The 22,607-nt window shown below is 50.1% G+C and overlaps 1 protein-coding gene across 4 annotated transcripts in view; it reads left to right on the top strand.

The window, feature by feature from the left end:
- Positions 1–3,753: 3,753 nt before the first annotated feature.
- Positions 3,754–22,607, top strand: part of NDRG4 (NDRG family member 4) — a 36,319-nt gene continuing 17,465 nt past the window's right edge. Inside the window, exons 1-4 of one of the 4 annotated variants that reach the window (XM_081963195.1) lie at positions 3,754–3,886; positions 10,779–10,870; positions 11,592–11,636; positions 22,022–22,127. In XM_081963195.1, the coding sequence (XP_081819321.1) occupies positions 10,802–10,870; positions 11,592–11,636; positions 22,022–22,127 (220 nt within the window). In that variant the 5' untranslated portion in view covers positions 3,754–3,886; positions 10,779–10,801. Of the gene's footprint in view, positions 3,887–4,081; positions 4,155–10,778; positions 10,871–11,591; positions 11,637–20,142; positions 20,252–22,021; positions 22,128–22,607 lie in introns of those variants that run through there. The other 3 variants (XM_081963196.1, XM_081963194.1, XM_081963197.1) reach the window with 3 other exon arrangements.

The raw sequence follows: 22,607 nt of genomic DNA, 5'->3' as shown, positions 1-22,607 counted from the left end.
TTTTTTGTTGAAAATGCTTCTGATAAGCGGTCGAATTAGAAATTGAAAAATTCAATTGATTCAAAGTAAATAAACAAGGATTGAGTTTGTTTTGCAGGGCTGGGAGGCCGAGGCATTTTTCCTCTTTTGATTTATTCAGGGCATGTTTGTGAGTCTAATTAGCTCGCTCCGCAATTCCCTAGCCATGAGAACCACAGGGCAAGCCAATTGTGTATGTGTTGGACAATTGGGCGTCCCAACATTGCAAAGGTACGAATGCAGTGGTTAATCACATGTTTTAATGGAAACATGTAGATATTTCCACGGGGCAAATGAAGCATATTGGGTGACATCCATTTGCCAGATCTGTCAGGATTCAGTGCCCCTGGGATTTACTCCCATAGGCACTGAATGTGCTTGACGACTGCATGTGAGGCATTGTTGAATGATTGCAGCCGCTTCTGTTGAAGAGAGATCAAATTGTTTCATAAATGCCTTTGAAAAGGCTGATGGCTTCTGATGTGAGAAACATGAAATGAGTGTCGTCTTTTTGAAATAAAAGTTTGTAGAGAAAGAAAAAGGGATAACAAGGTAGGTTCAATAGAAGGAGAAAGGTAAGCTTCATAGATAGAAGAAATAATTTGAGAGACATCCAAAATGAGATTAAAAGGCTAATCAGAAAATTGTTGAAATGCTAGCAAAGATGCATAGAGTTCCAGAGGAAAGGTACAGTTTTTGGTTTGGAGCTTCTTTGTAGATTGTTCCTGTTTGCACCGCCCCCAAGGGCACGGCACTAAGCCTTGAAATAACCAGGTTTCCCACAATTAAAACAATTTCCGGTAGGGCGGGGAGATGCAGAGGAAGAAGAAGCAGAGGAAGAAGAAGCAGGAAACGCGCCATGTTGTTGCAACGCAGCAGCAAGAGTCCCCAACTTGTGGTCAGTTGTACCCACGATGCGACAAGCCTGAAGGAAATCAGCTAAAGTAACCCCGAGACAATTTGCTATAGGTTAAAGAACCTTTTGACAATTCCTATTAGCATTTTCATAAGCCAATTTCAGAGAAAGTTCCTCATTATCAATTTGTCTTTCTAGTGCCAATTGTTAAGTATGCAAAGTGCACACAAACATAAAAACATAAAAGAGTAAAAAAAAACAGCTTCAAAAATAAAACAAACAATCTAAATAAGGTAATTTGAGTCAATACTTTGAAATATAATTTGGTATGAGAATATCAAAAATTTCCAAAAGTCAAAGTTGCATTAAAAACTGCAATTGCAGGCATCAAATATCACCCTTTACCCTGCCTTTCTCAGGCTGAGACGTCAGGGAGAGAAAAGAAAAAAAAATGGTGAAAAGAACACAGCCCCCCCCCCTCCTGCCTTCTCACCAGAGAAAAAGAGGGGGGTGAGAGGAAAGGAAAAAATTTGTTGTTAAAACGACAGGCTCCCTTTTCGGGGAAGACGGGGAGAAAAAATAGAGACACATAAATCATTTTGTACTAGGGTTTTGATCCCTGATGAAAGAGAGGGCGAGATGTTACAGACATGCCCCTCCTTGGATTTTTACACTGTCTTTTAAAATAACGCTTTTCTTGAGGTTTCCTGTCTTGTAATAAAGCAGTTACTATGAGCGCAAGCCATTGCAGAATCGTACGGGGGAGGTATTGCTTCTGCAGGCACCTGATTATCAAATTTATAATAAATCATTCCATGACTACGCGCCACGTAGTCAAAATTTGGACTGGGGCTCTAAGAGCCCCATGGAAATATTCCCCCAATTTTGTCCAAGTCGAAATTTTATGGACACTGTTTCCAAATTTAAGACAGAAGGCCAATTAACTCCTTTTTTGTCAAACGAGGGAGAGATTTCCCTCCATTTGAGGCAATTTTAGTGGAGGATTCGGTTGATTCTCCCAACTCTTGCAAATGTACAAACTTGCCCATGAGAGAATCTTCCATCTATACTTACGAGAAACCGGTCGTGTTTCAGACAGGTCGAAAGGCCAGCCTCTTCCAGGCGAGTAGGTACAGACAGTCCGAGACTGATTCTGAAGAATCACGTCGGGGTCACCAGTTGCGGGTTTGCCCCCCCGCAAATAATGGGCTGCTCATAATGAAGACAACACACAGGTTTCTTGATTACACGAGTGGCCCAGAACGTTATCTGGACCCCCCTTTTATTAAGAGCATATAAGGAAATAAAAGCATCATAATTTATTATTGGTTAAAATACAGCGTTATGCCTAATATGGTTATTTTTAGTTATACCTGCTTAAGCGCTTTTACCACGTGTTTCCTATGCAGCTAGCAACTTCCTCAGTTTGAAAGTTCCTGTTAAGATCTAAGCATTGCTATTGTCATTGCAAGCACAGCTTTCTAATTTGGGACCTCCCAATGGGCATCCATCTCAACCCGCATTTACTACTCAATTTATTCCAGTCCCAAATTCCATATATGTGTTCCAATCAGGAAAACTGATCTGCACATATACCATGGGGACCTTGTTCCCACAATGGATTGTTGACATTCTTTTGTAGAAGCCAAGGTCATCTTTTGTCTTCGCATCTCGACACCTGGCCGGAAGAAGATGGGTGTACATGCCAGCGTGGAAGATGATGATTGGAACATGTGATGGATTTGTGGGTGTGGGGATAGATCATGAACTTTCGACTGGGTGAACCCACAGGATGTAAATTCAGAGTTGGAATTTCCATAGCCGTGCTAAATTGCCTGTAGAATAAATTGGACCTTTAAGGATGTTTTGCCTTGGACAATGATTTATTTATGCATGGTATTTAGAACCCTAACATTATATTTCCCTGGATGTGAAAAGGAAGAAACATGTTTTAAAAAGAGAATAGCTCCCTGCAGCTTCCTGCCCCCACCCACTTTGTCAATGGGGCATTAAGAAGGCCAAGGCAGTCCCTTTACATAATAAAGAGTTCTCCCCTTCAGCTCCAGGGGGATGGGAATGAAGGCATGATAATATAAGCCTTTACTCAACTCCCACGAGTTGAGAACTCAGAAACGCAGCCTAGAGAGTTCCCTCTGCATGGCCCCATGGGAGTCTGACAACCAATCAGAAGACAAGCTCAAGATCAAAGGCCAGAGAGGGCATAAAACCAGGGACTCAGCATCTCAGTCCATCCTTCTCTTTTTCTCCACCAACATTGAAGCATGTGATCACCTTTTCTGTTCTGGGTTGACATGAGGGCTCCTTGGTGCTCTCTGAGCTTGGTGGTTTTCTTGCAGACGTTTCATTACCCAACTAGGTAACAACATCAGTGATACGACGTCGCCATCGTCATCATCAGCACTGGGCAGCTGGGGGGATGAAACGACTGCAAAAAAAGCCCCAAGCTCAGAGAGCACCAAGGAGCCCTCCTTTCGCTAAGTGCCCGTGGGACCTTGGTCTCGTGGCCGGCATCCCAACTACGGTTCTTCCGAGAGTACCCGAGGCTCCTCGCCCGTCCACGGTGGCCGCCCAGAGGCGCTCCGGGCTCCGAACTCCCCTTTGGCGCCATCAGGAAGGGCGCGGGGGAAGGCGCAGGAAGCATCTTCGCCCGGTCGTCCGCAGGTGCGGGGCGTCCTGGCATCTCGCCCTCCCGTCAAGAGGAGAGGGCAGCCGCAGAGGCCCCCGCCACTGCCTCATCGGGCGGCGCGGACTGACCCCCCCCCCTCGCCTGCAGGGCCGCCCGCGTCACGCCGCCGCGCAGCCGCCCCCGGCTCCTCCCCCGCCCCGGACGCGCGACCTCCCGCCCCGCGCACCGCCGATCCGGAGGAGCCGGTCAGGGAAGCTCCTCCCCGAAGCGGCCGGGAGAGCCGCGCAGCCGGAGCCGGAGACGCTCCCAGGCCGGACCGCGCATCAAGCAGCCAAGCGCCGCTCCGCCAGCCTCGCCCGCATCCCGTAAGTGGCCCCGCGCTCGACCCCCCCCCGCCCCCCGGGAAGGGCCTCCGGGACTCGGGCCCGCCGCTCGCCGCCCCACAGGGCGTGCAAGGCGGCCGGCGGCGCTTGGAGCTCCTCCCGGGCCCGCCCGCTCCCCTTCTGGAGCCATGCCCGCCGCCCGCGCCCGGCCCCACCCCGCCACTCGCGCGCCTCTCGGCCGGCTTCGCAGAGCCTCCTCCGCCCATTGCCGCCATGAAGGGCTGGGGACAGAAGCTGGAGCTGCTGACAGGTAAGGCGCCTCGCGGGCGGCCCGGCTCAGAGCGCTGCGGCGGAGAGGCAGCCCGGCCGGGACCTCCTGGGATCAGCCACCTCTGGCCAAACCCGGCTCGCCCGCCCCCCGCCCTGCCCGCTGGGGACCAGGGGGGCTTCGGTGGTGGGGGCCCTGTTGCCCCGCCGCAGGCCGGCCGTTGCCAAGGGCAGCGAAGGGCTTAAAGACGCAGCTGCCCGGCCCCTCCGCCACTATCCGCCGCGGCGCCTGAAGCCCGGCTTGGCTTGCACGGCCGCCGCAGAGCCGGGAAGGCGATCTGGCCGAGGGTAGCGGGTTCCCCGCCCAGGCGCGGGATGGGGGGAATGGCGTGGAAACGCCCGGCACCCGCAGCCGCTCCTTGGGGGCATCCGCGCCTTGGCTGGGAAGGCAGCCCGGGGAGGGCTCCCGATAAATAAATGGCTGCTTCGGGTTAGCGGCTGCTTAATGCTGGGATGGCAATGACCCAGTGCCGCAAGATGTGCGTGGAGCCGCCGGCAGGGCAGGGCTGGTCCCCGAATCCCCCCTTGGGAATCGCTCTTTTCTTCCTTCGCTCCTCCGTGTAAACCCTCCGCTTCCTGGTCTTCGCTCCGACTGCTTTGGGGGAGCAAAGGGGGCAAAGGAAGAAGCGGAAAGCCGAGTTTCTGGAGCGGTGGGGGCTGGAGCTTCCCTTGGTGCAAGGACGGGCGCTTGGAGACTGCAGCAAGAGAGCGGCTGGCCCGGAGACCTCGCCTTTCCCCCGGAGGGATTCCTCTGCATCGGAGAGACTCTCGGGCCGAATGCTCTGCGGGGGGAGCAAAGGAGGGGAGCGAAGGGGGCAGGTTGGTGCCGATGGACTACCGTGGCTCTGCCTTCCCCAGAACGATTCTCTCAGACGCCTCGAGCCAAGCTTTGTCTGGAATCAAGGAGCCACCGGAAGGGAGAGGGGCGGGACAGGGCAGGGATGCAGGATGAACTTGGCAGGAGGCAGAGGCGAGGCCAGCACCCGAAGGTCAACCCTGGCCAGCTGTGCAGAGAACAGCCATGGGGGCCTCCTGTCCTGAAGGCCGTTTGTGGGTCACTACAGTATGAGAGAAAGGGAATAAAGCCATTAAGACCCACCCCTTCAATCAATAAATAATAAACACCACGGTTGAAAGCTGGAAAGGAACCTACAATTTGCTATCAAGCAAGTCTGAAAAGGCTGTTTCTACTCTTTCCAAAACACTGTGTGTGTGTGTGTGTGTGTGTGTGTGTGTGTGTGTGTGTGTTGGTGGATTTGTATGTGTGTGTGAGGACATAACTAATCTCAGGTTCCAACTGTTCCAGAGGCAAGAGGGCTTCCACCCAAAAAGTCTCATTTGACTGTCTACAGATTCTGCCTGAAGAAGTCAGTCCCAACGGAAGGCTACAAGGACCGGAGCCTTGGGGCTTGTTTCTTTTTCTGCAGCATTTCTCATGGTATGAAAATGAAACTTAAAGGGGAATTAAAGAACAGAAAGTTGCAAACCACCCTCCACAGATTTATGTGAGAGACTAGGCTGCATTCTCCCAAACACCAGAAGGCAGGACAAGAAACAGCCGATGGAAACGAATCCAGGAGAGAAGCAGCCTAGAAATAAGGAGAATCCTGACCATGAGAACAATTAACCAGTGGAACCGCTTGCCTTCAGAAGTTGTGGGTGCTCCATCCCTGGAGGCTTTTAATAAGGGGAGTGGACGGTCATTTGTCTGAAATGGGATGGAGCTCCTGCTTTGAAATAGAAGACCCTTCCAACTCTGTTATTCTGTTGCAGGAAGCCTCATTTCTCAGCTCCTTTGGGGACGAAATTTCACCCCAAGATTAACCGTTTTACAGAGAACGGCAGAGGAGCAATTGTAAAGCATCACAATTTGTTGGGTTCTTGACTAGAAATCTTAGGCATCACCATATGAAGTGTGGCTAAATGCAAAAATGATGCAAAATAATCACAGAAGAGATGCCAGCTACATCCTGTGGCTTTTTGAGACACCCCCCCCCCCACCTCTGAAGCTGAGAAATGGCAGCTCTGTTGCCCTGCCCAGCAATGCGCTTCAGGAATGGGGTCCAGGCCTTTGGCTTCAGCCTTCTCCTGCCTCTCCTGCACAGGGGGAGGGGGGGCGGGCTGGGATCTGCCTTTTGTCTCAACCTCAGATTTTAAGTACTTTCTGACTGACAGATCTCTGACTATTACAGGTTTTGCTTATTGTTTCAATCTCAAAACAAATTCAGCAGTTTTGAAAATTTCTCACTATTCCCCTAAAATTAATTTTTCAGTGTAATCACAGAGTCATTTTGAGTTTATGTTAGCTTTTCGAAAGATGAATTTAGTGGCAAGTTTGCAGTCCATGAATTTTGAGTAAAGTCTGCCTGGCCCAGTCAGAGTCCCTGATTGTTGCCAGCGGTTGCCTTTTCAGCATCAGGAGACAGGAGATGGGAGCTGTTTTGTGAAATACTCTTTTGTTCCTGATGTGGCTGGGATCCTGTTATGGGGCAGCTTGGCTACGTGGCCCTGTTTCCATGCCCACCACATCACTGTACATTAGTAGTACATCACCAGGATGCTCCCATCATCTGGGAGGGTCTGTCTGACCCCAGTTTTGCTTCTGCTTGTCTTGTCACATTCCCTGGGTCTCCTCTGCAAGTGCTCTGTGGCCCAAACATCTTCATCCCTTGAAGGATAGGAACTGACTTTTGTCAACATGACAGCTTCTTCACATTTTGAGACAGAAGCCAAGGTGTAGGGTAGATTCCTGGGAACCTCTGTGGTGCAGGCTTTCTGTTCCAAGTCTCCTGCACTCCTAATGAGATGCTCTCTCCACTCCAGGGTGTGTAGACCTCCTGGGTGTGGCTGTGACAGGAGTGGACTAGTGCTGGCTGAAAGGTGTGGGACAGCAAGATGTGGGAGGAGTGACCCGTAGGGGTCCTGGAAAACCACAACTCTACTTCCTTTTGTTCAATTGCTCAGGACTCTGGGTTGGAGAAATTCCCCAACCGCTTATGGGGCTCAGATGGATATAAAGCAAACAAAGCCAAATAAATAAATAAAATACATTTTGACAATAGTAATGTCCTGACTGGTTCCGCATTTGGGGTATGGGGTTAGGGCTTAAAGGGTGCTGGGGGGGGGGGAGGGGATATTCAAATTGCAAAATCATAAAGAACAGGAAAAATAGAGGAATGTATTTTTATTACTCCAAAAATAAAACCATCTTATGGCTGCTTTTCAGAAAAGCTAAAAATATGCAGCAGTCAAGCTGCTCTAAATGCCTGTAGCTTGCAATGCAGAAGATACTGAACACCCCCTCACTTTGCTGATAAAACTGTAGCCTACATTGCAGACAAAAGACTTCTTAACTAACGAGAAATTAGCTCTAGAGGTTGTCTGTTGGTTTTTGCTGCTTAAGGAAGCAGCTCTCCAACCATAAGACCCCCCCAGTGTTAGAAGGGACAGCAACCTGCCTAGGGAGCTATTCAGTTTGCAGCCGTCAGTCACAAGATGCTCTCCAGAAACTCACTTGTGCATTCAGTAACTAGCCATCGTGTACTTGATCCTGGTAGATCAGTTGCTTCCCTTTGCAGACAAGAAAGAAGATGTTAGCGAGACAGATAAAGACAGAAGATCTGCATATGGTCAGCCCAGGGCTGAATTGGAAGCCTTTTTTTGCCCTTCCTTGTCCATGGACTTTGGCTTCTTGTTTTCTGGCCTTGGGAGTCAGGCACGTGGGCTTCATGCTGACATTCAGTTCTCTTGCCTGAGCACTGCTGGTTCTCATCTGACTAGCCTCAACTCTTGTGCAAGGCCTCTTGCCAAAGTCAGAGATGATCTGAACTGTTTTCAGTTTGTTTCCTCAGTTGTGGCCCAGAGAGCTTTGACTGAGGTGCCAATTTCTGGAACAGGCCCCATAATTCAACCTCTGGCATTTACTCTGGGGATGCTCTTGGCACCCAACTGGTTCAAAAAGCAGCTGCCCTTGTGAGCATGGATCCAAGCCGCATGAGCCAGCCATCTAACGCCGTTCCTGGGTGCTGCTTGGCTTCCAGGTACAATTCAAGATAGACACATTTGGCTCCTGGATCACCTGAGAGGCTGCCTCTTTGGTGGAATCTGCCCCTCCGTGGGCCCTGCCTGCTGAAGGTCTGGATGATGGGCGTTCTGCCAGAAGTCTCCTGCAGAAGGACCCTCACCCTGGAGGTGGTCTCAGCTTTTGGATCTGGCTCTTCTCATCCCTTTAGGGATGAGGTTGATGGGGTGGAGGACAGGATCAAGGGAGGATGGCTGGAGAGCAACAATTTGGTGTCATGTTAAAAACATGCTAGAAACAGGAGATTGCCTTAGACACAAAGCCAGCCGGGTGCCAGTCACTCTCGAGCCCCAAGAAGGAGGCAATGGCCCTGGCAAACCACTTCCAAAAGCCTTGCCAGAAAATATGCAGGGACATGTCCAAGTGCTTGCCAGGAGTCAACACTGACTCAAAGCCACACACGCAAAGGATGGTCAGAAGGTGTCAGTGAATTGGAGGTGAAAGGTTTTCTTTCCTATTAAACTTTCCTGTAGTAATGAATTGGAGTGTAGTTAGTCTCTTAGAATCTCTGGATTTGTTTTTCATATGAATGAAACATTTATAGAGTTCAAATCCTTCACTGACACAAAACAAATCTGCTTCAGGTACAAATGTGCTAGCCCACCGGCAATACAGCAGAGACCACTTGCCTTGTTGCTTTGTGTTGCCCCCCGGAAGCTCTTTTGGTGTCCTTTCCATGAATGCAATCCATTACTGGAGAGAACAAACGTGCCCAGGGGCTTTGTGTGCCTGGTGGTTGTTGTTGCTGGCTGCGAAGTCGTGTCTGACCCATCGTGACCCCATGGACAACGTTTCTCCGGGCCTTCCTGTTTTCTACCATCCTCTGGAGTCCATTGAAGCTCACGCCGACTGCTTCAGTGACTCCATCCAGCCACCAGTGTGCCTAGTAGAAACAGCCTTTTAATTAAAAGAGAATTAAAGACACCCTTAAATGTTACGATCCAAACTTAATATTTCTATTGAGGCAACTTGGAACGCTTGCAACCCTTTTCCCTCTTGCCCTGCACTCCTCATGGATGTCCAGGCCTGTAATCTGCAAAATCTTTTCATCCCTCTTATGTGTGTGATTGTCCAGCCATCCCATGTGTGAATTTCTGATTCTTTTTTCTGTAAGCAGAAATTCATTTTTGTTTATTAGTTTTTCTATGGTTCTTCCTGCCTCATTAGACTTGTTGAAAGGAGGATTAAAACCACTACCACATATAATGAACTATTTATAAAGCCATTTATAGCAATGCCACATAAGACTTACCTGACTGCAGATCTCCTTTTCATTTCCCCCCAGTTGACATAAGGATCGATAAGCGCTTTCAACAGAGTCCCTCAAAGAAGAAGGTCCAGGCAGCCCTTTTTGGCTGGCTGGTTGCAGGCAGCCCTGTTCGAAGCTGTGCTGAAGTCCACAAGCGCCACGCTATTCCCGCGCTCTCCTAAGCCCATAGGTGGAGCACAGCCATGAGAAGGACATGGCAAAGCCTGTTTTGAAGAAACTCACACCGATTCCATGTGAGGTCTCTTGCAGATGTTGGCAGACTGCAGTGCTCTGTGATGACTGGCTTTAGGGCAGGGGTCTCTTGTGGACTTCAACTCCCAGAATTCCCCAGCCAGCCATGCTGAAGGTCTGGGCGATGGGCGTTCTGCCAGAAGTCTCCTGCAGAAGAACCCTCGCCCTGGAAGTGGCCCTGCTGGATGAGAAATTCTAGGAGTTGAAGTCCACAAGTCTTAAAGTTGCTAAGGCTGGAGACCCTTGCAAGCGTTTCCCAAAACATTCCCAACCTCACAAATCAATCATTTCTGATTCCACTGGCAATCAATTCCTATATATCAAGAAACAATCTTGGTTTATTGTAATCATGGTGATTTATCCATTGGAGATTTATAATTGCTAAGACCACCCAGACACATTTCATTGAGTCCCAGGCAGGATAAGCGATTCTGCCAGCCCAAAAGGCCCAAGCAGTCCTTGACTCCTGGCAGAAAATCACCATTTCCTCAGGCTCAAAGCAGCAAAAGGGCTGCGTGGGTCTTCCAAGCCCTCTTTTATGTTTCACAGTGATGCTGCCTTCTTCCCCCAGGGAGAGTGGAGAGACCTGCAACCAGAGCCTCTCTTCTCTTTTGCTGTTTGTTGTTTGGCCAGGGACTCGCATCTGCCCCCCCAGGGGGCAGCTCTCTTTCAGGTGGAGGGAGCAGCCAACGCCAGGGGTCTTTTCAGGGCCTTCTGTCCCATCCCCATGGCCCCATGCAACTCCAGCTTTTAACCCAGGTTAAGCCAAAGTGCACATGGGCCGCCATTGGGAGAAGGACTTCAAAAGAGCAAACTGCAGCCCTTCCTCTCAGACCTGGCCAGGTTTCTAGGGGGCTTTAAATCTCCCCCCACTCCCAGATTGCTGGTGTAGATATGACCAGGTGCATATAGTGCTTTGCACTCTTGACCAGGAGGGCCTGCCATCAAAGCAGGACAGATTTTTCCCCTGGCATTCCAGGATTGGGGCAAACCACTGACTAATCTAGGTTTGTTTCATTGCCCAGGACTGTTGCTCCAGGAAGTGACCATGGCTAGCCTACATGAGCAGCGGTTTACAGAGGAGAAACCTCTGCTCCGTGGACAAGATGCTGAGATGGTGAGTCCTTCACTTCTCTCCAGGAGTTCCGTTTCTGCTGAGCCTGGAGGCAGGTCCCTCGGCTTGGTTAGAGTCTACCTGGGGCCAGTGGTGAGAGCACTGAACAGCCAGCTGGGATTCAGGCAGGCCTGGGCAGTCTGTTCTTGGCTGCATCCCAAAGGCCCTTTGCCATCGCTTTGGATCCTAGCAAGAGCCCCTTGTCTGTTCCAGCAGCATCGAGACCTCCACTCCCTCCCTGGGAGGTGTGCAAGTCCTGAGACAGTGGAAACAAGGGAGGATTGTAATGCTGCTTGCTTCCCATGCTTTGGTGCACCCCATATATGTGTAGATGGCCTGTTCCCTGGCGGGAGGGAAACACCTCATCCCAGCCTGGGTGTCCATATCCTGCTTTGCCCTGGAAGCCTCTTTTTCCCTAGGATCTCTCTCTCTCTCTCAATTTCCAAGTCCAGCATATAATCCTGGCATTTCCAGGTGGTCAGACATCCACATATTAACCTGGCTGGATTCTGCTTTGCTTTTCCTCAGGATCAGCCAAAATTCTATTGGACACCTGTGTTTATAATTTGGGTGGGCCCAAGTTGCCAAATGACTTTACGGAGGTTACTGGATGAGTCTCTTTACAGGAAACCCCCCCCCCCCACCAGTGCTTTTCTGGTGGTGGGATCCATAGGAAGCAGGAGTGCTGCAAGAGCCGTGTTTGATTTTATGTCTTTCCTTCCAGGAGAATTCAGACACTTTCCTGCCTGCAGTGGACACTGACTGGAAGGTAAGGTTGCAGGGGGTCCATTTTGTCTGCCTTGCCAGGAAAGGATGGGGGAGTTGCGCTTTGGGAAGACCTATGTTTCAGAAGTGGCAGAAATCCAACCAAAAAGAATCACGGGAGGGGGGGAGAGATGTCCCATTCTGGGTGGGCTCATTCTTTCGTCTCCTAGAAGGTCGAATGCTGCCTAACTCTTGGCGGGTGAATCTCAGGCCACAAGATATTGGCTAGAAATGTACTTTTCATTCAATGACTGAGGGCCTAAATATTGTAGAAATTGCAGCTTGCAATTTCTCATGGTGTGAGCAAACTTGGAGTAAGACTGAGCCGTGGTGTACTTGTGGCACACTGGCTAAACGTGCCCAGGCTGACTGGTATTGGTCAGGAATGGCTGCATATGGCCCAGCACTAGTAGCTGGTGGATATTTTGTTTGACATTTAAAATGCATTACACAAAAAACTAAGCTGACCAAATCTACAATGGCATCAGAGGCCAATATCTGTGGGCCCAGCTGTGCTGTCCACGGCCTTTGCAAAGTTGCTGTGGGTACTTTACTTACTTTACTTTATTTAGATTTATAAACTGCTCCCTCTCCCCGAAGGGACTCGGGGCGGTGTACAGTCAGAGTTAAAACACCATATACATACATATACATAGAGGAGGCGATATACAAACTGTACAGTAATAATAAAATTAAAAACAACATTAAAATCTACCCCAAAATCTACCCCAAAATTAAAATAACTGCCAGGAGGATTAAAGAATAGGACTATAAATGGGCCAGGCCAGCTAATTGGAACAGGTGGGTCTTGAGTTTCTTGCGGAAGGAGCGGAGATCAATGGTGGTTCTAATATCGGGGGGGAGGTCATTCCAGAGGGTTGGGCCCATCACAGAGAAGGCCCTACTCCTGGGCGCCGCCCGCTGGCATTGCTTGGTGGATGGCACCCGGAGGAGTCCCTCCCTGTGAGAGCGAATTGGTCGCAGGGATGTATGGGATAGGATGCGATCCCGCAGGTAACTAGGTCCTGTGCCATGGAGCGCTTTAAAGATGGTAATCAACACCTTGAAACGCACCCGAAAAACCAAAGGTAGCCAGTGCAGCTCGCGCAGGAGAGGTGTTATGTGGGAGTATCTAGTACTCCCCATGATAGCCCCCGCGGCCGCATTCTGGACCAGCTGCAGTCTTCGGGTGCATCTCAAGGGGAGCCCCATGTAGAGAGCGTTGCAGTAGTCCAGACGGGATGTCACCAGCGCATGAGTGACTGTGCGAAGGGCGTCCCGGTCCAATAGGGGGCGCAATTGGCGCACCAGGCGGACCTGGTGGAACGCCCCCCTTGCCACGGCTGCCACATGGTCATCCATCAACAGCCGGGCATCTAGGAGGACGCCCAAATTGCGCGCCCGCTCCACGGGGGCCAGTTGCTCGCCCCCAATGGCCAGTGATGGAACCCACTGGTTGAACCGGGGTGCCGGTAGCCACAGCCACTCCGTCTTGGAGGGGTTGAGTTTGAGTCTGTTGCTTCCCATCCAGACACGTACGGCTTCCAAGCATCGGGACATCACTTCGACGGCCTCGTTGGGGTGGTTCGGGGTGGAGATGTACAGCTGCGTATCATCAGTGTACAGATGGTATTCGACCCCGAAACCATGAATGATCTCACCCAGCGGCTTCATATATGTGTTGAACAGGAGAGTCGAGAGGACCGATCCCTGCAGCACCCCACAAGTGAGCGGCCTCAGGGTCGACCTCTGCTCCCCTGCCAACACGCATTGCGTCCGTCCGGAGAGGTAGGAGCAGAACCACCGTAAAACGGTGCCCCTCACCCCCAAACCCTCCAGACGGCGCAGTAGGATACCATGGTCGATGGTATCAAAAGCAGCTGAGAGGTCTAATAGGACCAGGAGGGAGGAACAACCCCCATCCCTGGCCCTCCAGAGATCATCCACCAACGCGACCAAGGCCGTCTCCGTGCTGTGACCGGGCCAGAAACCGGACTGGCACGGATCTAGATAGTCAATTTCCTCCAGGTGATGTGGGAACTGTTGTGCCACCACACTCTCTACAACCTTCGCTAAAAATGGAAGGTTGGAGACAGGACGATAATTAGCTAACTCAGCTGGGTCCAGAGAAGGCTTCTTGAGTAAGGGCCTCACCACCGCCTCTTTCAAGGCAGCCGGGAAGGACCCCTCACTCAGTGAAGCGTTCACTAGTCCCAGGAGCCAGCCTCGTGTGACCTCCCAGGATGCTAGTATAAGCCAGGAGGGACACGGGTCCAGTAAACATGTAGTGGCTCGCAGTCGCCCACACAACCTGTCCATATCATCGGAAGCAGAGTCAAACTCCTCCCAGAGTGGTCCCTCAAGACTCGCCTCCGATGTCTCCCCTAGGCCACTGAGGGGGACCCATTCCCTCCGGATTTGAGTGATTTTGTCCTGCAGATATTCCCCAAATTCCTCTGCTCTACCCTGCAAAGGGGCTTCCCGCAGCCTCTGTATTCATGAATCAGCCTTGCATGTTTCCTCTCCATCCTTGAGATGGGAGGAAATGGAGTTGATGTAGAAGCCTCACCGCCTCCCTTCGCAAGGCAAGTGGTGTGTGGAACCCTTGCAGAAATGGTGTGGGTGACTTTCCGGCCGTGGCTGGTTCTCCTGTTTCTCAGAGGAAAGCAGGAATGGTGAAACCCAAGAACGGGCTGAAAGAAGAATTTCAAGACAGGATTGAAGACAACCAGAAGTAAAGAGATGTACAGGAATAAGAAAGGGGAGGCAGAATAAAAAGAGGAGTTCCCCTCCCTCCTTTCCTGCTTTTGCGTTCTGCTTTTATCCGGCAGCCATGTTATTTTCTTTGGCAAAGGGATGAAGTGGACCATCTTGGTGAAATGAGGATGGTGGTGATTCCTTGGGAGTGGGAAAGAGAACCATAGAAAGGGACCTGTCAGCACTGGGAGGGATTGCAGGAGTCCAGCCAGTCTTGTTTGGAACAGTCTTAGCCTCGTCAAGTATATTGACATTGATGCACATCACCAAGAGTCACGTGAGGCTCAGGAGCCTTGCATGCTAGTTGCAAGTTTTCCTTGCATAATTTCCTTTAGGTACCTACAGGTGACTATGGTGGTATGAGAGTCCATTCTCTACACTAAACAGAAAGAGCCCAGACTGATCCAGACTTGGGCCCAGTGCTCTTCAACATCTACATATTGATCTAGATGAGGGGATCGAAGGGAAAGGAAAGAGTTGATCAGAAGATGGGGAAAAGTCTTGAAGAAAGTGAGGAAGGAGAGTGGAAGATGGAAGAAATAGTGAAGTGAGGGAACAGAGACAACTCATGGTGAAGGTTGCAAGATCCAATCTGGGTCGGTCCCTGGGGCCAGAGGTTTCGGACTTGTGCTGGAGCCCACCTTCAGGAGTTTTTTCTCTAGCAGACTCACTTGGATGGGTTCCAGCATGAGTCCAAAACCTCAGAAGACTAAATTTCTAGTCTTGGTGACTGACCCAGATTTGGATCCGGCATAATCTCAATGGAGATTATGGAAGATGGGAAAGGAACAGAAGGAGACGGACTGAGGAAAAGGCTTGCATGGCACAGCCCAGAAAAAGTGGCCAGGGATCCCATGTTTTCCCTGCTTTGAAGCTGTAGGGGAGTCCCTGCAATTTTGGAAGGGAGAGAAGCTGCTGCAGAATGAGGTGAGTGAAGGGATTTGCTGAGGGAGGGATGGTGTTCCACCTCCGACTTTGAAGGGAGGACGAAGGAAAGGATGGAAGCCCGAGACTGAGAGGAATGAGGACTTTGCTTTTAATTGCTTTTGACAATTAGGCAGCCTTGTTTTATTCATATATTTGTTTTTTTCAAATTTATACACAAATAATAATAATTATACCTTTAAAAACTATAAACATGCAGCTAAAAAGATAAATAAAGGATGAAGGGATGACAATTATAATGGGGCCACTCAATAGTTTGGGATTTCCCTAGGACTGGTGGCACCACCAGGACTTGTGGGGCCTTTGGAAAGGCAGGGCCGATGATGCCGACCTTACAATGAAAATATAAATGAGTTATATCTCCAGGACTTGGTGAATTGCATCCAGATTCTGAAAAAAACTGTGGTCTGGCCAAACCATCGTGGCTTGTTTTTGAAAAATCCTACACAATTAGTGAAGTGCCCAAAGATTGGAAGGCAGGATGAATGAAATTAAACCACAGTTGTGTTCACACAACACAAATTATCGGGTACTAAATGAACCCATATTCTCGATTTGCAAATATACTGAATTAGAAGCTAATAAAAATTATTGGAGAGTATCCTTCTCCAAAAAGAAAGGATAATGCAGTAAATCCTAACCCTAACCCTACACTAACTCCTGAGAAGGTTCTGCAGCAGATCATAAAGTCTTTCACTCAGGAACACAATAATAACCAGATCTGCATGGATTTGACAAAAACAAATCTTACCAGACCAACTTCGTTGCATTTTAGCAAGCAAATTAAATATAGCATGGATGCCAAGATATTAAACCGAGTTATAGATGGCTCAAAAATGTAGTCAAAGCGTGCTCATTAAAATTGTGGAGAGGAATTTCAATAGAGGGCCATAACAATCAGTCCTGGGACCTCCATCTCTTCAATATTTGTGTTAATGGCTTGGATGAAGAGGTGGAGGAAATATTTGCCAAATTTGCAGGTGATACAGAATTGAGTGGGAGAACTACTGGTGCCAGAAATAAAATTCAACAACATCTTGGTAGGTTGGAAGAAATGAGCAGAATGATACTTAATACAGACAATGGAGGTGGCTAGAGATGAGGCTCACACAATTTTAGGCTGCAGGGGAAGTCACCATTCCAATTTGTTCTCCTTGTTTAGATCTCAGGATGATGCATTTCCAATGCAAGAGAATATGTCACACGTGTCCAAGAATAGATTCTCCTCAGTCCAAAGTGCTAGACGCCAAATGATGGGTTTTCAGTGGTTACTATATTGCAGCTGTACTCTCCCTCTCCATTCTTAAACTGGGGAGCAATCCTAAGAGAAACAGTCCCTCAGCCTTATGCTAATGCCAATGTTTTCCAGACTGAAGCTGCTGCTGTGGGAAGAGGTTCAGTGTATGCCTACAGTGAAGGATTTACAAAACCTCCTTCTCCCACGGCTGTTTCTTTAAAGTGCTGTTTGCGGCCTGCAGTTCAAGTTGCTGCAAGAGCAGCTCTTCAAAGTCTGGCTTTTTGGTGAAGCAACGTCTCCCTTGCCTTGAGAATTGGGGGGCTGGGGGCCTTGGGTCCTCTTTTCTGGACTCTTGGGAGAGGCTTTCCTCTCAGGGCAGGAGTTGAAGCTGAGGCATCGGAAGTATCCCTAAGTGCCTCTGAGGTGCTTAAGACGAGGCAGCAGGTAGAAACCCTTCTTCACAGGAACTGGGCCTCAGTTTATGTTCTTGTCCGATACTTGTTTTCCTAATGCTGGGCAGCCCCTTCTCTGCCCAAATTACTTGGTACTAAATGAACCCATATTCTGGATTTGCAAATACAATGAATCAGAAACACTGAAAAAAGGCTGAGTGTTCTAACCCACCCAAAACTAAACAAAATTAAACCTAACCACATGGTCTTTGTGTGTGTGAATGATGTGCTTGGCTTTTAACTCATCAGACAAAGCTTGTTGTATGAATACAGCTCTTCATTTAAATACAGGCATTCACTCTTCCTCCTTCCAGTAAGAGAGGAGAGAACAAATAATGCTTTCAGTTGCAACCCAAATCCACAGAGTCAGCCTACTTTAACCTAGGAACATGCTAAAAGGAAAAAATTACTTCTCTGGGCTTCAAGATAAACAGAATTTCTTTGCATGCTACAGTTATTTTGCAATATGCCCTGTAAGGCAGAAAAACAGTCTCTGGTGAACTCCAATGGAGGCGCTTATAGTCCAAAATATTTTAGCTGGGCAAAGGGCTGGAATAAAGCTAGTGGGCAAGGGGAGAATGGGTGACGGTGCATGGTGGAAGGGAGAGCGGAGCCCCCTGGTGGCCACAGGCAAGTGTGGTGTGGCCGGTCAGTGGCTTCAGCACCAAGGACAGCGGAACGCGGAGCCTTGGTTTGTCGCCTTCCCGCGTGTGTGTGTGAGAGAGAGATTGGCTTCTTCAAACAGAATCTGCCACATTTGCTGGGGTTTTTTCATTTTAAAATTAGACTATCAGCTTCTCACAATGGTGACAAGCTGAAGATGTAACCCTGGAGTCCTAGAAGTCGCCTGCAAATTGCTTAGAATGGTTACATTTTTGTTTTTCCTCTGGCAATTATTGAACATCGGCCTCATTTGGCAAGGCTCTGTATTGAGCTGACAAAATCTGACCTCCCAATGGGGCTGTGGCCAGAGGGGCACACGAGAATCAGCACAGAGAAGGAGGTGACCTTCAGTCTTGAAAGGGGGGCAGAGGGGGGCCTTGGGCTTGTCTCTGGCTCTTACCTTGTTCAACTCACAAGCAGATTGTAAGCACAAAATGAGCTCCTTGTCCAGGTTAGAAATGTCACAAATAATTCATATTCTTATGACATAGACAGGCTGCCCCATAATTTGAAGTCAGAAAATCAATAGACAATAGGAGGTTCCTGGAGATCAGCTGCCATGCCACCCCTGGTGGACAGCTAACTAGCCCCTTTTCCAGCCCCTCCACACAGAAGAATTTGGTTCCTCCTGCCTATTCCTTTGTGGAGTGGTCTAAACAGAATCTGCTGCCTTGTCACTTAAGCTTTCTTGCCTTCTGCTCTGGAATGATTGGCCTAAGGCCCCTTCAGATGTTGAAAGACAGCTGTACTACAGCCGTACTGCCTCCCAGTCCCCTTTTCTTGACACTAAACATAGCAAACACATCCAATTGTTCCTTTTAGTCCTTTCCTTCCAGGCCTTTTGTCATTTTGGTTGCTTCTTGGACTCTTTTGATTCTGGTGCCTAGAATTGGATGCAGTATCCAAAATATGGTCTGAATGAACTCCGAATAAAGTGGAATGCTGATTTGATATTTTTGGGGAGATGCTGGGATATATTCATTTTTTTGGCTCAGATATGAGTTCTAGTCCACCAAGGCACCCAGATCATTTTCACAACCACTGTACTAAGTCCTATTGCTTCACTTTGGCTTTTATCAACCATATATATATATATGGTTGATAAAAGCCAAAGTGAAGCAATAGGACTTAGGGAGGTAAACTCGAAGGATAGGATGGGTGAATGGGTCCCATCAGAAAACCAAATGCCTAAATTTTACAAATGGCTCCTTTCACAGGACACACAAGCCAGAGTTTACACTGGAGTTTAGCTTAAGACTTGTATAAATTGCCCTACCAGTTAATTTCAGTGTGCTGTGATACTCAGAACTTAGGGTTAATTTAGTAACCATATTTGAGTCACACAAATATACCCAATAGTGATTGTACAAATAATGTAGATTTTTAAGAATTATCTTTAGACTCTACATGTCTATCATATGCTTCCCAGAATCACTTTCTTATCAGATAGACAGCTATCTAAAAGAGAGAGAGGGAGGGAGGGAGGGAGGGAGGGAGGGAGGGAGGGAGAGAGAAGAGAGGTGGAAAGGGAGGGAGGGAGGGACAGAGACAGAGACAGGAACGTCCAAAGTTACCAACAGAGAAATGGAGTTGGATCTTCTTGTCTGTTCAACCAAGCACAATGTGATTTTGTTGGATTATATTTTGGGGCGGCTGTAACTGATTTGACCTGACAGACTGAAACTTGAGCAGGAGTTGGTCCCTTGGAGGGATGCAGTATTCTTCCAAGCATGGAGGTTAATCAGGGACAGATAGTCTTCTGTCATTGACATTTAGGCAGTGAACAAACTTCTGTGAATTAGGGATTTTATAAAGCAAATATTATTGATTTGATTGCAGCTTTCTTGGGAAAAATCCTGAACAGCATGTTACACATTAATGGATTTTGAAATAATAACTGCTGACTTAAGTATCTTTAAAAAAACTTAAATAGAGTAAGGTCCGGAGCAGGAACGGCATTGCTTGCTCTTCAGCTGCAGTAAGAAACGAAGCCCAGCAAATAGGGACAGATGGAGGATTTTGGCAGACTTCTTCCTGGGAGCCATGCGAGAGTGACCTCAGAAGAGGGAGCCAGCCTTAGCACCTCTCCCAGGAGCAATGGACAAGGAGGGCTCTCCCTGGAGGCCCTTCGCCAGTCATGGGGAGGGCAGCTCCTCCAGGGCCAGCCGCGCCCAGCCAGAAGGCCTGATGTCGGAGCATTGGGTGGAGATGGGGACGGGAGGGGCGCTGCCTCTTTCCCTCGCCCTTTCCCTCCTTTGGGGCCGCGGAGCGACCCTTTGTTCTTCTTGGGCGCTGCCCTGCCAGGGGTTGCCGCAGCTTAGTGCGCCCCTTCCCCGAGCGTGGCGGGTCGGCCGCCTTCCCCGCGGGCAGTCTCGGAGAAGCGGGCGCTCGGCGGGCGGGGGACGAGGGGGCGGAGGGAAGGAGGGAGGGGCGCGGCTCCCCGTCAAATGCAGCCGCCGAGGCCAGCCCACTGCAGAGCTGCGCGGCGCCGGTGCAGAGAAGCGGAGAGGGACGCGGCGCCGCTCCGTCCTCGCAGTCCCCGAGATGCCGGAGTCCTGGGACGGGGTAGGTGACCCGCAGCTGCCGGTCCGGAGAAGTCGCCGGGGGTTGAGGCGGGGAAGGCGGCAAGCCCTGCCTCGGCCACCGGCAACCCCCCCCCCCCCGGGTAGGGCGCTGGGCTGCGCCGGGTAGCGACCTTTCCGCCTCAGTTCTCGGCCAACCCTCGGAGGAGCAGCTGCCCGCCGCCCGCCGTGGCCGCTCCGAGCGGGGCTTCCTCCGCAGCGGGTTCCCCGGTTGCCGCGGGAGGGAGTGGGCGGCCGCCCTGCCGGAGGGGCTTCAGGGTCCTCTGGACAAGCGGAGCTTTGCCGATGGCCGGCGGGATGGTTTGGGCGGGGGGGGGCTTCCCGGGGGACCTCGCCATCCGCCCGCGGTGGAGACGAGGCTGGCCTGCCGGGGCGATGCACGTCGGCAGCGGCTGCAGGTGGGGGCTTCGCTGTGGAGCTGGGCGAGACCTTGTCGGCGTCCTTGAAGTTCTCACAGGCAGAAAACGGCGCGTCATCCGCGGGGCCTGGGAGCCCTTCGGGCTGGACCATTCGGAGCCCGAAGACTGAGAGATGCTACTAAACGTTTTGCTGCAAAGGCAAAAGTGAAGATTTTGAACTTGTGCTTTGCTGTTTGGCAGCTGCAGGCAGAGTCCGAATACCCACCAGCCACAGGTCCCAGCCGGCAGCCGACCCTTGGGTGCTGCCAACTGCCAGCCCTCTAGCGCTTTGTGCTCTTGATTTCACAGCTGCCCCCTTCTCTGCCCCCACCCGCCACCCATGCTGCGGGTCAGCTGCTGCTTTTTCTGCAAGCCGGCTTTGGGCTTCTTGGCGGCTCCATGTGGGAGAGGAGACCCCTCCACAGCTGTACTTCAGTGCTGAGTGCTGGTTGGCTGGATGAAGCAGGGGAAGAGGGCTGGAAGAGGGCTCAGAGTCTCTCTGCAGGAAAGGAGAACCAGGAATCAAGGGCAATGGTCCATAGCCCAGCAGGCAAACTGAGCCCTGGGAATCTTTAACATCCTTCACAATCTCTGGGTGGCTTGCTCTGGCTGGAACTGCAGACAGTGAAGTTATATTTGTGTTTATAATATGTAGGAATATAGTTGCTGCATTTGCAGAAGACAACTTTGTCTTTTCATGTGGCTGAACAAGTGGCAAACACCTTGCATATCTAGTTTGTTCATGGTTCAATGTATGTTATGATGGTTCGTCCTATGTGTACTCCGTAACCAGGGGAGTTGTGTCAATGCAGTGAAGGAGAAGCAGGTTCTGCAGAGCCATAATTCCTCATCCAAGGCGGGGGGGGGGATATAAATGCCTGGCTATTTGCTGGGGCAATGCCTGAGGGACTCTGACTGGGGGAATGTAGGTCAGAGTAGCAGGAAGGAGGGGCATTTCTGGGGAGCCAAGAGGCAGAGAAGCTCAGTGTCTTTGGCATGCAGACAAAGGGCAAAGGTTTACAGGTAGATCTAATAGTTTATGCAGGCAAGACTTCTGTGCAAGCAGTAAGAAGTTCATCTGAAGGAACTCCTGGTGTCCTTTGTGGCTCCTTGAGCCTGACATTGTGGAAAACCCTGCAGAGGAGATGACAGTGTGCAAAGAGCCTGGGTTGTGTAAGTGAAGCTCCTGGGCAGAGGCAATCTTTGGCGGCCGGAGGGAAGAATGCAGCCGTCACAGTGGGTTGGGGCTGCCATGGCTCCTCCTTGGAGTACCCGGCCTAGAAAAGAGTGTAGCAGAAGCAGCCTGGCACCCTTCAGCCCGGCCAACATCATGTCGCCATCTGCCCCCCACCCAGGAGCATGACATCGAGACACCCTATGGACTGCTGCACGTCGTCCTTCGGGGATCCGCCAGAGGGAACCGCCCAGCCCTCTTGACTTACCATGATGTGGGGCTCAATCGTAAGTGGGTCACTTTTAATTCTAGTTGGGGAGGGCAGGCTAGACCCCCATTTTTCCTAAACCTGATGTGCCTGACTTGCAAACTGGCTGTTTGTGCTTGGCTACCAGAAGGACAGCTGATCAAGGTAGTCAATGACAAGGTGGCCATTTTGCTGATGTTCCAAGTTTTTCAATGCCATTGAAAAGGTTTAGTTCTGATGGCATAACCTAGTGTGCAGACCCAATAGTTTTGGTTAATTTTGATTCACGGCATAATGTGAATCCAGAAAATGTATTAAGTACTTTGGCTGTGTGAATATAGCAAAAAAAACAAAACACCTTTCCTTCTTGGCCTTAGCCTGGGCCTGTTCTACAGAGGAGGAGATAAATGCTGAAGGTGATGAAAGTGAGTTCTTTTTTCTAATCTTAGTTCAGGAGATAGTTAAAACATTGGCTGCGTTTCCACAAGTTGACTAAAAAGGCTTGCAAACACCCAAATCC

Source organism: Natrix helvetica (assembly GCF_964273705.1).
Source record: "Natrix helvetica genome assembly, chromosome: 10".
Classification (NCBI taxonomy): Eukaryota; Metazoa; Chordata; class Lepidosauria; order Squamata; family Natricidae; genus Natrix; species Natrix helvetica.
This window is presented reverse-complemented; position numbering and strand designations above follow the sequence as displayed.